The 17,985-nt window shown below is 41.3% G+C and overlaps 1 protein-coding gene across 4 annotated transcripts in view; it reads right to left on the reverse strand.

The window, feature by feature from the left end:
- MOCS1 (molybdenum cofactor synthesis 1) overlaps positions 1–17,345 on the reverse strand; it is a 32,087-nt gene extending 14,742 nt beyond the window's left edge. For 2 of the 4 annotated variants that reach the window (XM_032184700.1, XM_032184701.1), the window contains exons 1-4: positions 17,283–17,345; positions 11,215–11,347; positions 10,400–10,567; positions 3,989–4,153 (exon numbers count right to left, since the gene is read on the reverse strand). In XM_032184700.1, the coding sequence (XP_032040591.1) occupies positions 3,989–4,153; positions 10,400–10,556 (322 nt within the window). In that variant the 5' untranslated portion in view covers positions 10,557–10,567; positions 11,215–11,347; positions 17,283–17,345. Of the gene's footprint in view, positions 1–2,388; positions 2,449–3,988; positions 4,154–10,399; positions 10,568–11,214; positions 11,348–17,282 lie in introns of those variants that run through there. The other 2 variants (XM_032184697.1, XM_032184699.1) reach the window with 2 other exon arrangements.
- Between the last annotated feature and the right edge of the window lie 640 nt (positions 17,346–17,985).

Consider the following 17,985-nt stretch of genomic DNA (forward strand, 5'->3'; position numbering starts at 1 on the left):
GAAGTGCCCAGACTCACACTACCCTTTAGCATGGTCTATACCTGTCAACTGCTCCCAGACACAGAGATAGAGTTAATTAAGAGCAAGCACTTTCTCCCCCTACATGCACCTCCTACACAGGAAAGAAAAAAAAAAAAGAAAAAAAAGGAGGTATGTAATTTCACGATTCCAAAGGCCTTTAGGGAAACCTCTTAATCACCTCATTCAAACCACACCTTCTGTCAACTTTAAAGTTAAGACCTTTCATTGAGATATCACGTTTAGGTTTGACAGATTGCTCCTTCCCTGCCACACTCACCAGCTGGCAGAGAAACAAGGTGATAGTAGCAAGAATGAAATGGAAAGCTGCTAACCATTGGGTACATTTCTGGTGAGTGGATGTGCACAGCTGTTAGTATTGTGTTTGTGAACATCTCTCCTAACCAGTTATGTACTCGACTGAGCACCCTTCCTCTTTTACTCTCCAACCTCAGGTGACAAACCACTGCATGAGACTGAGCAACTCCTCCCACAGCTGTAGCCTCCAACAGCAAATAAGTTTACATATGCTAGCAAAGGGGCAGTATCTTTTCGGAGCTTGTGCTGATAATCCCTGTGCTGTTGTTATTCGTACCTTTTTCTGGGTAGGTCCATCAGCCTCCTTTCCCTATCTCTTATCTAGTGGAAACTCAGGTTCTCTGGTGAGAAGATCATAGCTTCAATAAAAATAGCTCACTTCATAATCTGTGTGTGCGTGATACTTAATGTGTTCCAGATCAGAACAAAAAGGAGAGACGTGCAGGTTTCACTTAACTGCTTCCTGGTTGGTAAAGATATCAAGCATGGACACGGGAAAACAGAAGACACTAATCACTTTATGAACAGGTCACAATGCTACTCCTGGATGCAAAAAGAGGTGAAGAGCAAGGAGGGGACATTAAAGTAACTAACGCAAACAACTGTTTGAAGTTATAACTTCTCACCCTTCTCCATCACCTAGTTGTTTTGCATGCACCCAGGAAGTCTGCAGCACTGGTGACAGCTTTCCTTCCAATTAAACAAGTTTGTGCACTGAATATGGCATGAGAGATGACACCTTGCTGTAAACGCATCCCGGAGCCATGAATGGGATCAAAAAGCTCTGCAACGGCTCAGAAAATCTTATGTGCAACTTCAGGATTGCAGAAAGGTGAAACTGAAATCAACTAAAAAGGACAGAAAGCAATCACTAGCAAGCATCAAAAACCCCAAACAAGTAGGCACGTAAAGGTATGGAAGAAGACTACAGCTTGCAATGCATCCAAATTAATGTTCTAACCAGTTCAGTCTCTTACCTCTTACTACTCTAGCACAAGAATGCTGTTTATAACAGCTGTCAAAAACCTCTACCAAAAAAAACACTATTTTGATTAACAACCATTACGAGCTTGTTTCCACTAAAAGATTTAGGGAGCAGGGTAATTATTTAAAATAAAAAATTGATAGAGTAATAAGTAAATTTGTAACTGCATTTCATATTTTAAAGTTAACTGTTTTCTATTTTTATTTTTGGAAAGCTGTTAGGAGTTTATCTGTATTGCCATAAAGTACTTGATGAAGCTTCCCTTCTAGATCAAAATCCTTATGTGTTAATGGAATTGCAAACAGAATAAATCTGAAATATTTCAAAACTTGAGAGCAAAAATGAGTACTAGATGTCATTGTGTCAGAAAAGATTGTCCAGACACAGAAAAAGTTCTCAACATTTTGTTTCACAGTTCAACATTACAACCTACCCCGTGCTCCAGCCAATACAAATTTTCAGTATTTTCATCTTTTCAAATTTCTTCTGAACCATAACCTTAGCCAACTTTAGCACAGTTACAGTGCTTGCAAGCAGTATTCTGCAGAGATTCTTCACCACATCCAGAATTATCCCATGTGGGACAACACCTCCCAACATTTCATCCTTGCAAGAACAAAGGTTTCGAGACAATGCTTAATGATCTACTTACAGTAACATATCATCTCATTTTCTTTGTACTGAACAAAAAGAGGGGACAGACAGCGAAGCAGGTTAGACTGGCTTCGTGCAATGCCAAATACTTTTAATTTATTCATCCCTTGGAATGTAGTAGATAGGGAATAGAAGAAATCTTATGGTCCTCTAACTTGCTTTCACTCATCAGTGATCTCTCTGATCACCTCACAGCTGTTCTCTATACCCCAACCATTTGGGAATAAAAGCAGGTGTAATGCAGGTAATCTGCATTAAAGATACAAAATCAAAACCTTAGAACGAGTTTCCAGAGGAGCAGAAAAAATTATTTCAAGTTTCTTGAGTTCCTGGGTAGCTCCACTTAGACGACACCTTTGCCTTCCACAGAAATTACCAGACTGTTGGAGTCTATGACCAGGAATCCCTCTCACCTTAATACAGCTATATCCTGAAGCCTCTGGAACTGCCACACGAGACAGGGTAGCACAGTACGGCAGACGCTTTATTCTCTGCTCATTCCATACTTGGAAATCTCCTATTAAATAAAAACCCTCAAAAACAATTAAAAATATTTTTACATAATTTCAGCCCTTAACAAAAGGAAAAAAAAAATATATAAAACCACTCAGCAATGCTATTTTTTACCCGATTTTGATTAAAAAAAAAAAAAAAAAAGTATCTAGAATCTATTTTCCTCTTTAAAAAATACTGACTCAGAAGTTTCCCTGTTCATTCTCTATGCTATTTATGAGAGCATTTTCATTCTATGTGGTTAGAGTCTTTTTATCTTTAAAGAGGAGAAGAAGTATTTGCCACTGCAGTAGCAATGAGGGTCCTGTTTCCAGTGAATGTCACAAATCAGGTAACATTCAAATGCAGAGGGCAGAGGAAAAGAGCACAGTCAACACCTGCTTGTGATTATATACTCCCAGATATTTCTCTGCATGCCAATTATGCCATGACACAATCACATTAATAAAACAGCCTAAGCTGGAAGGATACCGTTCCAGTCAGATTTGTGACAGCAACAGATTTCTGCACCGTGAAGTAGAAACCTGAAGAAGCGCTCCCAGAGAGACTGTAGACAAGAACCCCTTTCTACACCTGTCAGCAGAAATTCAATTTGATAGTGGAGTGATTCTGTGAAATGTTGAAATTACTTTTCACAGCATCCCAGATTTGTTCAGCTCTTGCCACATACACTTAGCTTAGGTTATTGCACCATCTAGTGGCTACCTGGAAGTTTTGTCTGAATTACCAGGTCACAGACTGACAAAGTTGTATTACTACACAGAAACAGAATGATACAAGACTATCAGTTTTAGGCTGGAAAGAAGCTCAAACATTTATGACTGAACTTCGTGAGGAACTTTAGGATTCATTAAACAAGAACGGGTAACACTGGACATATCTAAGCATTTTTGAAACTGTGTCTGGAATTACTAGCTCAATCAGAGAGAAGTTACAAAGCTAGCAGCCTTCCTCAAATGAATGCAGGCGCAGTTTATTTTTAGTCCTATTAAAATGTAGTGCTGTAGGGAACACCACTAATCACAAATGAAACCACAGCTAGCACATCCCAATCATAACTTTCAGAAACTGCTGCTATTTGTGACAAAGGAATTAATTTTTGTGGCATATTAGTCCTTGGCTGCTACAGTGGGAAAACCTGATCTTTGAACAATGTTAGAGAACAGTGACATGAGACCAGCACAAGATTTGCAGAGTCCTCTTGACTTCCATTACTAACTGTTACTCAGCCAGTTACTGGCAGCTGTAGGCACAGTCCCACTGCCTGTTGGTGAGCTGAGTCTCTCCGCCTCTCCCAGCTCTGACTGAAGAGGCTCTGCCTCTCTAAGGGCTGTAGAAAGAAAGTCACCATCAAAATTGCTCATGGAGGTTGTTTTCCCTAGCCTCAAAATGGTAGTAACTCATCTCTCTCCCAGAACAACTGAGTGTGAAAGACAAACCAAGCAACTCACAACGGTACTATAAGTGTTAACAACATTGCCTTAGGTGATAAGCCTATACCTTTCCTCCGGACAACGAATTCATATTTAGCTGGGACCAAAGTATCCAGGCTAATGTTAACGGCATTCACGCCTGCCTCCTTCAGTCGGGGCAGCAGTCTGGCTAAGTTGATCCCGTTGGTTGTGATGGCAATGGTTTTCAGCCCTTCTAGCTTGTTCAGTTGACCTAGAAAAACAAAACATGAAGAAAAATAACAGGAACACTTTAGAAAAAGTATTAATTCAACTGTAAGATACATGGGAAAAATCCAGAAGATTTAAGAAACAAAAGAATTCACTGAGGGTGTGTGGAAACCAAGGACACCAGCATTTCAGCCTTCGTCCAGCTGTACTGGTTTTAAGAGATCCATTTTAACACAAACCCATTTCAGAAGGTATAAATGACAGCAGTTTGTTGTAAGCAAAACTGGTTATAAAGAACTTTGAAAATGCATGCTAATTTTGTTTTGTTTCTTAAACACCTACTTTAGTGTTAGAAGGCCTCTGATCTCCTTTTCCACCTTTTCCTCAATCTAGCCTTGCAAACTGAATTCTGTGCCCTGTAATAATAATAATAATAAGCCATCCCTTTTACACCTGGCACCTGCAACTAGCTGCATTTATGTAGCAACATTTATCCTGTTATGCTTCAGAAAAGCCAGTCCTAACCTAGAGGCAGCTGCCAGCAGTAGTGACTTCAAATTGCCAAAAGAAATAGCATCTATACCCCCAACCAGAGAAAAAAAAGGCCAGCATATCAGACTGTTACAGACTATCTGATGCAACATCCAGTGGACAAAAGCACTTGCACTTGACAACTGAAATCTTTCCATTACGCACTGAGGCACGCCAGCCAACTGAAGAGGGCTAATGCAAGACACTCAAAACAAAATAAAACCACAAAAGAAACAGTTAACAGCATGAGATTAAAAAATAGCTGCCTCCTCATAAGATAGATGAGGAAATCCTCAGCATATCCGATTTCCAGAAGGCAGCCTTTCAAACCCCAGTTATCAGTACAAGAACTAATAGGAAAAAAAAAGTCCTAAACCTCATAAACCACTCACAAAAGCATAACCAAAGCAGTCATTTTCTTTTCTTATTTTCCCTCCTCCTTCCTTCTCTCATAGCGCCAACTCTAATTACATGAAAAATATTTTAAGAACCCTTATTCTTGGGGCAGCTTTAGTTACAACACAAATATTTCACAGTCCCTTCTTCACTGCCTATTTTACCTCTATTTGTTCATGTGGATAAGGGTTTTACTTCTGCTTTATTTCATTTTCCAGCTGCTCTTGAAAACATTCAGCCTAAGCTCAGCCCAGAACTCTGGAACGGGACAAACAGGATAACACCAAGGATGCTGAAGCATACATCAGCAGCATTTTGCATCATGATTAAGAGCCCTGTAAAGATATCTAGAACCTAATATCGTAACAGAAGAGCAGTCTTTACAGAGAACTGATTTTTTTCTGGCATGCTTCTATTCACCTCACAAAATCCTCCCTATTGACCAAGAATAACCTTCTCCTGGTAGATAAGTGCTATTGGCCTAAGTTTGCAAAAAAATCATTTAACACTAGCTAACATTAAGCAGGCTTGTCTTTCTGACAGCATGGGATACACTCTACAGTCAGGGGAAAGGACATGAACACCACTACTTTTATTTACAGCCTCAGAACACACAAAATACTTAAACTCCTAAGAGAGAAGAAAAAACTAGCTGCCATACAGGCTTCACTGCTAGAAATGTAAAATGCATAAAGGCATAGAATAAAACTGAACCCATGCTGCAATGCTGCAGCCTTAAAATGGAAAACTAAAAAAAGAAAAAAAAACAACAAAAAAAAGCATGAACTGTTTAGGTCACTTAGTGCAGGCAGCAGCTCTCATCAATGCATTTTCTTCCTCCCATTCCAGGATGAGATACAGGATGAGGCACTGGAAATACTCTAATATGCAGAACCATCTGTAATAATTTGGATAGAACCCAACTACAAGAAACTGGAGATGGAGACTTAGAGCTGTGACCAACAGATTAAAATGAACCAGTCAGTACACTGTTTAGATAAGTGGAACATCTGCAGGTTTTTTTTTTTTTTTATTGTTGTTGTCTTCTAATTTCAAAATGGATTAAAGAGGTTTCATAATGTTGTAACTCACCTTTTGCCTGTTTAAGTCTGGTTGCTGAGTGCTTTAGCAACAATCAGCATAAGCAAATGCAATTGATAAAACTATCAAGTAAACCAGGAAACAGAACAGATGCTGTAATTCAATAGCATGAAGATAAAAACTTATTTGTGCAGCTCAAGCCATCAAATAAAGCCCTTTACGTTTACATTTTTGGTTAAAATCAGAAGCATTTCCTTAAATACATGAGTTTCTTATATGTTCTCCTCCAGCAGTTTATTCAATTATATTTCTCCTGACTGAGCCCAGAAAAGGTATTTTTATCTCCTAATACGTGCATTAACAAATCTACCCTGCACAGCATCACTCTGGAAATATGTAGGCTGCTATAAAAAGCCCGCCCTGGAAAATGATTTTGTCAGTGGAGAGCTGCACTTCTCAGATGATAATAAACAGCTCTCACAGGTTAAGCCCAACGCTAATTTAAGTTTACAGTACCCCAAGGGAGATGGATTCCATATTCCATTATCAGCCGCTTCAGAAAAGTCTCAAACAAATGTACGTGGTTTTGGCAGTCACTAGGAAGTGATAGGGCTTTCAGCAAGCGTTAGCTGCTGAGTCAGAGCTTACGTATGTGCACACAGTAAAAGGTGACTTGCAATAATCTAAAGGAATTGTAGATGGCCTCTCAATGGCCTCATCTCCTATAGTACCTTCAAATAACTTTTGCTCATTGAAACAACAGCAACAAAAAGCTTGAGTCTAAGAATTAGGAAAATATGGTAGTAATAACCTAGTATTAATATTCATGAGCTTTATCAGTGTTCCACACATCATTTATGTTTAAGAGATGCTTGCTGAGAACAAACCTAGCTTAAATCTCAATGCAATTCACCACCTGAGGCATTGTAGCTATCTTCCATAAACCATCTGCACTGTCAGACATGACTGGGACTTGAGTATCCAAACTAGGAAACATCAGAAACAAGTCAATAACGCAATTTTGAAACCTTCAGTTTTTACAGTCTAATGTACGCTTTTGGACAATAAACCCATGAGTCTTAGGCTGTTTTGGATATCTTATTTCGTGTTCATATATATGTAATATTGTTATACAGAGTTAAAAGTAAATCAATTGACATGTGAACACTCATTTTAATGAAAATTTAGAGTGAAATCATCAGTGATTTTGCTACTACAATCTTATATATAGCTAAGTTTTAGTTTTTAACTATTCTTGGATTCTAAAGCTGACGTTCCACAAGTTTGAACATTTTCCTGTATGATATTAATAAATTAAAACCACAGTAAGCAATTGCTAACCATTTTTTCCGATATTGTGGACCTTCAGATTTTCAAAACTACAAGAGCATTTAGACTGGAGTTAGAGGACCATCACTTATGGCAAATGCTAAGAGTTTTCAACAAGCCGCTAGGAGGAGCAATTCAACTCCAACATACAGTAACAGCATAGAATGTTTTGCACTTCTTGGCACTCCAATAAAAAAGAAATGTAGGTCAGAGCCATGAAAAGCCGCAAACAGATTGCGTGTGCCAAAATTCTATACACCGATCTTATCAGCACGCTTGCTGAAGTCAGAAAGACCTGACCAGGGTAACGACACCTCAACAGTGGAGACATATTTCAAAGAGTTATAAAACAAACAAACAACAAATAGTCCTGCAAGGGCAATTCGACAGTAAACAAGGTGGTTGGAAATATGGGCAGTACAGCACAGCATCATGAAAATTAATAACACCACCCCAGGTTCTATTAACATTTTCAATCTCAGACTGTTTCAGAAAACCTGAAGAATTCAAATTCTTGACAATAGTGTTTGGATCTTAAGCCCAGCAGTTTCTTCCTATGTAACCAGAAGTAGGATTTTTAGAGTACAGTAGAACTGTGTAATCCGCTACAGCTCGTATTTCAGACTAAATACCGAATTCGAAGACACTCATGGAATCACTAGATAAAACAACTCAGAACTTCTGATTGTGCCTCAGCTTCCTTCTATGTCTGTCAAGTTTTTCCTACCAGCCTGTTAAAGGAATCACAAATGCTATAATTCTGCTAGTCCTGAATCAGCACAATTTTTGCTTCTTCAGTTCTTACCCAAGAACCAGAAAGCACAAAGTATAGAGACAGCTTTTGGCCTGCAGCAGTAGCTCATTTAATGAATATACTGCCAAGAAAAGTCCTCCTAGAGAAGTACAGCTCTTGCCACTTGGGCACAGAATGGATCAAACATTTTTGTTTGTTGCTTGCAGTACACTGCAACAACCTCGGGTTATAAAATAAGGCATTTATTTCTTGAGATACTATTACAAAGCAGAGATCTTCAGAGCTTGAGATGCTCACTTCTGGTACAATTTTGTAATTATATTGTGATAATATGGCTTCAATAAAACTGCATTCTTGAAATCTTGCAGGAAGCATTTTTGGAATTGTTTTGCCTCAGTGATTTTTCCCCTAGCTGTTACACGTGATCTATTTAGTTTTGACAACTTACTCTTGATCCCAAACGTGCACCACAGAACACAGTTGTAGAAGAGAGGAAGTGTATATAGACTTTATTTTCTAAGTTTTTAACATGGCTAAGAAAAAAACAGCCATGTTAATACAAATTCATTACAGAACAAATTAATGCAACAGTACAATCATCTTAACATCCATCACCTTTACCTCAAGATGACTAATTTCCTCTCATCTGTTAATAAAATGACCACTATGATTCTGTCGGAGTTCAACTGTGAACAAGAACAGAGGCAGAATAATTAAAGTCCAGTGGTGAAAAAAGATCTATCTCCCTCCTTTAGCCATAAAAATAAGTCTCTGAAAATGCTATCACTGCAGTAAAATAAATAAACAAGCTTTTGATCGTTCCAATATCAATAGTTCAGAATTGTAGCAATGACAGAATTATATTGCATCCAACTGGCTACTCAAAGTACACCTTCAACATCGGAGTGGTAGTGTTCAGTATAAAAAGCCATCAGCTACTGCTGATAAATCAAGAAGGCACAAGCACTAGCAAAGAAAACTGCACTACATAGACAATGGTATTGATTTCAATTCGTTTTCATACCAACGCTATTAATAAAGCTTTTTTAGCTGGATGTAATTTTATGAGTCTGCTTCTCTTTTGGCTGGAAAAATATGGCTAAAATAATTACACTTTTTATTGCAAGAAACACAACCACCATACTTCTTAAAAGGCACACAGAACTCTCAATCCTAAATACAAATAATTTATCACGTATGGGCTAAATACCCAAGAGGATGCTATTCAACTGAGTTCCAAAAAAGTGAAGTTAGTACAGATTTGGGACTCCTCACAACCAAGATCCAAGCAGAACTCAAGCCAGCTCACTCTAGCCATGCTTTTTCCATCTCTAAATATAACACTTCTCTGAACAAAACAGGGCACGAACAGAAACCAAGTATTGCATGCAGCAAAGTCCAGTCTATCAGTAGTAACTCTACATTTCTCAAGACCTTCAAATTTCGTGAACCCCTCCTTAAATTCAGCACTTATAGGAGTATACTTGCAGAAACAGAAGTTCCACTGCCTACAATACAGCAAAGCACACATACCATCATAGCTGTAATCTAATACATTACTACTACACCAAGCTGTTGTAATGTCTGTAATATATGATACTTTGGACAAGTTAAAAAGCAACTGGCTTGAAATAAAATCTGACGCAGTCAATCAACACAAGATAAATCAAAAGGAGATGGACTTCAAAGCTTTATCCAGTAATTTATCTTCCATTGAAGCACACATTCTTATCAATAGCTATAAAATATAACTATATAAAAATATAGCTAAAAAAAACAACTATAAAAGCTCAGACATTCCTGCCATTCCTGACTAAACACAGATGAGCAAGTGACATCAAAAAACAAACAAAACAAAAAAGAACCTGTTTTGTCCTCTAGTTTGTAAAAAAGTATCACCTCTTCTCCCATCAGGACCTGGTCGAATCAGTTCTTGATTTTTCACCCCTACACTGCATAACTGCAAGGTGTTCTAATAGATGTTGAATATGAACGCAATGCACAAGTTCAGCTGTTACATTATGAAGTGACAAGAAGTGCTTTTATCCAAGCAAAAGAGCAGAATTGGACGTTTTCTAATGGGAACTACCTTACATTTCACAGTGTTGGGAAAAAGCATCACCACTTCACATATACTCTTCAGGTTGTGGGACTATATTAGTAGATATTTATTGGTGTATAAGCAGATGACTATATAGCAAGCCACTTTGAAATACGGCTTATTTATTAGGAACTCACCTACAATATCAACCACATCGGGTCGGATAAGTGGCTCTCCTCCCGTCAGTCGGATCTTCTCCACACCTTCTTTCACAAACAGTCTGGCTAGGGTGATTATCTCCTGAGCAGTAAGCAGCTCTGATTTCGGAGTCAGCTGAACACCTTCCTCTGGCATACAATACTGACCTGAAAGAAAGAATACAGAAATGCATGTCAAAAATATTCAGCAGCAGTCGATCTAACACTGATATGCAAAACGCACAATGTGTGACTACCTTTAACGGATGTCATCTGACTCTGCCTTTCCTAAATACAGATAAGACCATACACCAGATCTTACAAGCAATTTCCTTGTTTCAAAAGAAAGCTCAAGACTCATTTGATGGGTCTTTAAATTGAAATAGACCCACTTCAAAGGAAAAGCTAACCTTATTTCTATTGTACCTGCATTCAGACACCAATGTGACCTGCCAAAATGGGAACATTGCTGCAGACTTTGTCGATGTAATTGTGGTTAGGTATGTGGTCTAGGTATGAGCTCTCATGCTTATCACATACTTTAAATATGGTATACAAACAGCCATGAACACTATCATGCCACTAACCATGCCAAGTCTGATGAAAGACCCGCCTCTGGCAGATCCTGAGGCTTGCTCCTATCAGCAGTTCAACATGAATCGGTTTCTAATTATCTTGTATCATTGTTTTGCCAAGATGAGGAACATAACACAGGGCTAATACAGCAATTAGTATTCTAACTCAATTCTTGGCATTTGCACAATGTTTCTATCTACTGGTGCCTAAGAGATTTATGCAAAAAAGCAGACACTTACACCTGAGGTTGCATTTCTCTGTCAAAGAAATTCGCAAGTAGTTGTGCTGACGCCCGAAGCTGTCTGTCAAAAAAGCAGAGAAGGGAGCAGCATGTTCTAGTAGAAAACGTCCTCTTCCTGAGCTTTGAAGTTCCTGTATGAAAAGAAAGAGCTAAATATTTGAATAGCTATCCTTATTACAAACTTGATGTATAAATATTAACTTTGAACTCAAATGATAAGTATTATCCCATTCCCTCCTCCCCTCAGTCAGGACAGCAGCACAAGAAAAAAAAAAACACACAATGTTTTCTCTTCATGGGCAAACCCAGATATTCAGTGATTAATTTTTACACCCTACTTAATTCCATACAATAGTACTACAAATGTTCCCTGTACATTTTAAGATATAGCCACTTTGCCACAGGTGCTTTAGGCTTTTTGTGCATAATAGAAGGTAGCTTTTTCAATCACTTGTCTCTTCACTTGCTAGAACCAATGATCCAGGAACCCTGCTAGAAGGAACCACCTTCACAGTGACCTTGTTAATCACACACAAAAACACACCAACAAACAAAACCACACAAAAACACTGAATAGCTAGCTAAAAAAATCAGTGGAAAGACAAAGGATTCCTGGAAGTACAGTGAACTTCACCTCCAGTGACAAAGCACCTACCAAACGATTTATGGATACAGTGGTGTACAAAATGCTATGAAAAAAAAAATAAACATGAAGGTAAAAATTCAGCCACAGAATTGCACCTCCAGTCAAAATCATGCTTGCTAGTCTTGATAAGTCACAGTAGGTAAAGGGTTAAATAAAGCTTTGACAAAAATCTAAGATGCAGAACGAGGAGCTGGACAAAATGACGCATCAGCTAGTATTGACACTGCTTAACTGAGCAAAGCTCACAATTTCCATTTGGAACAAAACTGACCTGTGAAATCTCCAACTACACTAAAATTGGCAATACGGGGCAATGCCAAGGGACTGGGCAGAAAGAAACACAGCCGTGGCCATCACCTCCCTGGCTCTGGTCATCATCAGTAGCAACCACAGGAGTTCATCCCGCAGAGTGGTCAGAAATAGCCCCAACGGTCAGCTATAACATTAAATAACCCTGGTAACTTCCCTCAAAATATTTTATTATGGAAGTATTTCTAAGAGTTGGGGTGGGTGGAAGGCAGAGGACACCCATGGTGAGCACACAGGCCAGTCAGCAAAGGTCACCTGGGGAGAAGGCTCAAGTTCAGCCACTGGCAGCTGAAGCAATGTTGACTCCAGCTGAGCCAACACCACGGCTGCTGTTGACCTTACACCAGAAGCAGTCTTTCTTGGCAGCACAATCATCCCACCAGCCTTTAAACTATTTACTACACTTCTTGATCCAAATGGGTTTGTGGTTAGATAAGAAGATCTCTAAGAATAACTTTGGCCACGGAAGGGCTAGAGAAGATAAAGGAGACACAAAGTGGCTGATCTCAGAGCCCAGAACGCATCTGCTTAACCCTGATAAAACAGCGGTTCTAGTTTCCAAGTAATTGCTCTTCTGCCAGAAGAAAAATCTCCTTCAGTTTCTGTTTCGCAACAACCACAACTGGAGACCTCCAAGTGGTGAAAACCCAGTCCTCCATAGGCCCAGCCTTCCCTCCTCTGCAGTACCAGAGATGTCAGCGACAACAGCTGTAAAAATTGGTCAACCCTCAGGCATGCACACTGCTCACACATTCATAGTCTAAGACATACACACGAGGTGGTAGGTGAACTACTGCACAGGAATCTTTTCACATGTGCACAGGCAGAACAATTCATGGTTTTTAATCTCACTGGGGAATTGCTGCGGCTGGGCACCTGGGATTGTTTGCAAGTTCTCTACTGCTCTACTTCCCCCAAGAAATCAAAAGCTGGGAACTTACTTTGTTAGAAACGATGGTTCTTCTGTACTTACTCTGAAAATTTCTGAGAGTACAAGCAGCAGAAAAGCCCAGCTAAATACTTAGACTTCAACTGTAGTTGTTTCCCAGTTAGAAAACTCAACCCTGAACAGACTAAACCCGAGGACACTTTAAATACTGCCAATCTCAAAAATCATAATACAAAAGTATTTTCACTGAAATCCACATTGCAGCATTTTCTTTGAAAACCACACTGCTTTCTGGCCAGGTTGGATTTCCGATGTTCTGCTTCCTATCGTTTTAGAAAGGTGACCATATTTGAGAGGGAAAGCAGTCTTATGCTTATTAAGATTTTAGTCCTCCTTGCAGGAGCACTCCTCCCCTATTTCTTTCTTAGTCACTCATTTTTGCACCTTCTGCAAGACCAGGCTTCCTTACTCACAGCACTTGAAGGCAGAACAGTGTCAACCTCCTGCCCCTCTGTTTTAGGGTGAGAACTACAAGCAAGAAAAAAAGTGACGCACTGTCCTTTGCAAGACAGGGAAACTAGTGAATTTATAGAATGGATGCCAAAACAGCACACTTTCTTTTCAAAGACAATAACATGCTTAAAGAATTTCCTATATTCATGAAGAAACTTTCAGTGGCGTGGGATGCAGGAAGCAATGTTTTTTTCTGTTCCTTCCATCCACGTGGGTGGTTGCTACAGACAAGAAACTAGAGTGAAAGGACTTACATGCTGAATAACACTGACCTTCATTAATTACTCTGAAATTTACCTTCAAGAAGCAGCATTTAAAAAACAGGCACTCACCAGGCAGCTGGTGTTAATACTCCTTACAGTTCCTGTTGGAGATAACAACTTTTGTCTCTTGCTACAAGATACTTACACAATGGGAATGGTTAAAACCAAAAGTTTTACAGAGCTACTAGAACTTCTTTTCATAAGCTTCCCTTCATATACAGAGATGGGTTCGTCTGGGAGAAAAGAGTAACTGAGGATGACATTTTTAAGCTGTTAGGACAGTTTTTGTCCAGTTTGATGTCAGCAAGGAGGAATTAGGAGACACCCATGAGGAGAGGAGTTCAGGAGTGTCAAGGTTGAGCTCCAGCAGGCTCAGGTCCTGTATTACCAAGTCTGCCAGTGTACCCAGAACTGACACTTTTTTTTTGTTTTTAAATCAATTTCTTAGGGAGGACCAAATGTCAGGGTTGAAAACTCAGCTGCTTTCCCAGTAACTCTGGGTAAGGATGAAGCTCACTCTCAGGCAGTTGGGTAAGCAGGATTTTGTGAAGGGGTAAAATATGACGAGGCTGAACCTAGAGTCACATGCAGCCTCTGAGTGAGCCATCAGGGCACAGAAAAAGGAAAAGTTGCCAGCTACAGTTCCCAGGCTAGAGGGAATGGGTTATTCAGTTCCCTAAAGTTGGGAAAGAAGGTGGCTGCAGCTATTCTAACATATCAATGTCCAACCACATAACTTTTTCACTTAAAAGGGATAGTTATAATCTCCCAGCCCCTAATTCCCTTCTCCGCAGTTGACAGGAGACACTTCTGCACATAGGAATATGCCCTGTCACAGTGTGCTACAACTGATCTAGGAAAAGGTAATTTCACTCTCTGGGCTGTCAATCCTACGTTCTAAACCAGTACTGAAAGAATGAGAGCTTAGATGACTGCACCTAGCAGCTATATTTTGACAAGCTGTCAACCCTTCAGACCTGCCAATTCACCTGCAATTTCTAAAACTCTTCTAACAATGCAGCAAAATTGGAAGCTGCCACCAGAATTATTACTAACCATCAGGACCACCAGAAACTGACAGATATTGGAAAGGCTCAGTTAAATCCAAGGGGAAGACAGTAAAACTTCATCTATTTATCAAGCTGAAGATCAAGTACTAAACTTTCTCTAGCCTTCTACCTTCACCTTATCCCAGTGACATTTGTGCACTCTGAAACAGTAATGCTTGCGAACGTTTCTTTTGGACAGGCCTCAGGGAGCACCAGAACCTATGCACTTACATCAGCGTTGGCATGGCTTCTGCTGCCAAACCCTGCTGGTCCTTTTCCGTCATGTTGGTCTATGCACCAGTGCTGTCCCCTCAGTATAATGCCTCATGCTCTGGGACAGCATCACAGAGACAACTCAGCAAAAGCTCTTCTGTTTCATGCCTCACCTTTAACATCTTGGGTAGGGAAGAAGTGGCAGAGTGTCTTTGTTCAACCTGGAAATTATACAACCACAGAGGCTGAAATGGGTCTAAGTAGGTCAAGTGCCAGAATGAGGTCTGAGCTGAAAAGTCCAAGACAAATGTTTTTCTGAGGGCTCCACAACTGCTGCACAAGTTGGCCCTAAACAACATGCTTCAGTTCTGGCTTCTGGCACAGAAAGTGCTGCTCACAGACTTTGACCAGCTACCCACAAAATGGAGCTCCAGGACACAGGGAGTTTCAGGCATGACTGGCCAACAAGAAAGGCCACATCAGGTCTTCTCTACGCAAGCTGGGCTCTTCCCTTTATCCCAGTGGTGAAGACTTCATTCAGATCACAGAAAATTTCAGTTAGCCATGTTTGAATTACATGATCTACATGAGCAGAAGCGGAAAGGAAGCTTCATAGCAGGATGCCAAAGACAATTACTGGAAATTATACATCTACAAAGGGGTAAAAAAACCCACAGTGCTAATTTCCTTAATGTTATGTTACTGCTTTGAAGCTCGACTACCTTAAGAAACCTCTCTTCCTCTTTTTTTTTTTTTTTTTTTTCCTGTAAACTTGTAGCCTACAATAAAGAAGTACAAATGCTATTTGGTTACTGTGGTGGAAAATACATTGTTTTGTAGTAGTAATACATAATCCTCTTTTTTTTTCTTTAATTGAGTAATATCATTTGGGCATGTACCATCATATGTACAAGATGACAGGCTGGCATCAAACTTTCCATTGTTAATTGTGAATTACTCAAAAAAACATTGTATACAGCCAAACAAGCATGGAAAAGCAGCTCTCAGAGAGTGCATGTTGCTACTTGGTGTTATCTAGTCTTAAAAAGGGGATTACACCCTGTACAACATGACAGTCACACCTCTAAGACTGACAGCTCTATCATGAAGGCTCAAACATGTGGACTAACCAGTCCAATAATCATCTCATCAAGTTCTGCGTTTTATCTCTAAACAATTTACAAACAACTTCGTAGATACGTATCACGGTACAGTTAAGAAGTTTGCACAGTCTTTGCTTTTGCATTGGCTTGCTTCTCATGCCCTGCAGGGTATCAGCAAGTGCTCCAGTGTGCTTGTCACTGTTCCTGTGCCGCACACACAAATCTCCCAACCACTTCCACGCTTCCAACCACTGTGGCTTTCCGCCCCAAAGGAAACAGGGGTTTCAGAGCTGGGCATTGTAATCAAGGTCTTCCGGAAGAACTCCTGGCTGTACGTAAGAGCTACTTGATTTACTGAAAGTAATTAAAAGTAATTCTGATCAGAATTTATTAAAATATATACAGTTTAAGAAAAATAAAAAGAAAAAAGAAACTCAAGATGCTCTCTAGATTACTGCGCCAAGTAAGAGTTCAACAAAGCACTATACAACCCCGTTTGACTTTTTCAGTAGATAAATAAAACAGTAGTGCACGCATTGAATGCTGCTGACACAAAGACTGTCGCTGGTAACTTTAGCTTATTTCGTGCTTGTTAAAGCCAGCCACGGAGTCACAAAGAAAAATAAAATACAATCAATAAGTGCCATCTGGGATCAGTTTGGATGTCACAGTCAGTTTCTGTTACACGGCTCTGCTTTCACGGCACGGCTCGGGTGACCGCTCGCAGCCCGGCACCGCGCACAGCCGAAGCGCTTCAATGGGATTTCGGCAAAGCAAACGCCACCGGGCAACCTCTCCCCCGGCCAGGGCAGCACCCAGCCGCGGTGCGCTGCAGGAGGCTGAAATGTCACCCCCGCACGCAGCGAGGGCACAGGCACGGGTGGCCAAGTTTCGCCCGGGCTGGCACGCTCCTTTAATTCCTGCCACCCCAAATGACTCAGCACGGGTCTCGCAGGGACCACGCGGAGCTCCCCCACGCCCGTTATCACCCCTCCACCGGGCAGCCCCCTACCCCGCCCCGGGAGAACCTTCCCCCACCTGCCCCGCAGCCTTCGTCCGTCCCTCCCTCCCTTTATCTCACCTGAGCCGTGGCGGTGGGAGCCCTGACGGGCGCCCCGGTGCTGCAGGCGCGGCCCGGGGCCGCCCCGAGCGCCCCCCGCAGGAGCGCAGAGCCCCCACGCCGCCCCCACGCCGCCGCCATGCGGCCGCCGCCGCCGTTCGGGGGGGGGGGCACCGGCAAGGCACCGGCCTCCCGCCATCACGTGGGCGGCGGGGAGCGGCCGCCCGTGCCGCGCTGCACGCCGGGGGTTGTAGTCCCCTGCCCTCAGGGGGTGATGGCGCTCGGCCAGCCCTGAGACTGTCGTGACAGTGAGAGAGAAACAGCAAAATCCAGTTATCAGTGAAAGACAGAAAGCCAGCTAGCAACAGCTGGAGAACGCGCCCTGTGAAAAGGCAGCCCTCCACCTCAGTCCTGCCTCAATCTTGAGGAAATGGTGTGAGGCGTTGTCAAAAGATGGAAGTTCTGTCCTCGTCTCATGGGGCGCAAACAGAACCTCTTGGTTTTCTAGCCTGGTATGCTTTGCCCCGCACACCCAGCCTTTCACAGGCTGGGGGCCTTGTGAAGAAGCGTCTCAAGGCCTGCTGCCATCCCCGTCTTGGGAGGGGATGGTAGGCACCAACTGCCCGCGCTCTGCAATGCGTCGCCTCACCGCACCAGGCCGCACCAGAGGCAGTTGTTCTGAACTTGTTTCATACCAGAAAGGAGGGCTCGGTTCCCCCAAAGT

This window comes from Aythya fuligula, chromosome 3, assembly GCF_009819795.1.
Source record: "Aythya fuligula isolate bAytFul2 chromosome 3, bAytFul2.pri, whole genome shotgun sequence".
In the NCBI taxonomy this organism is placed as follows: domain Eukaryota; kingdom Metazoa; phylum Chordata; class Aves; order Anseriformes; family Anatidae; genus Aythya; species Aythya fuligula.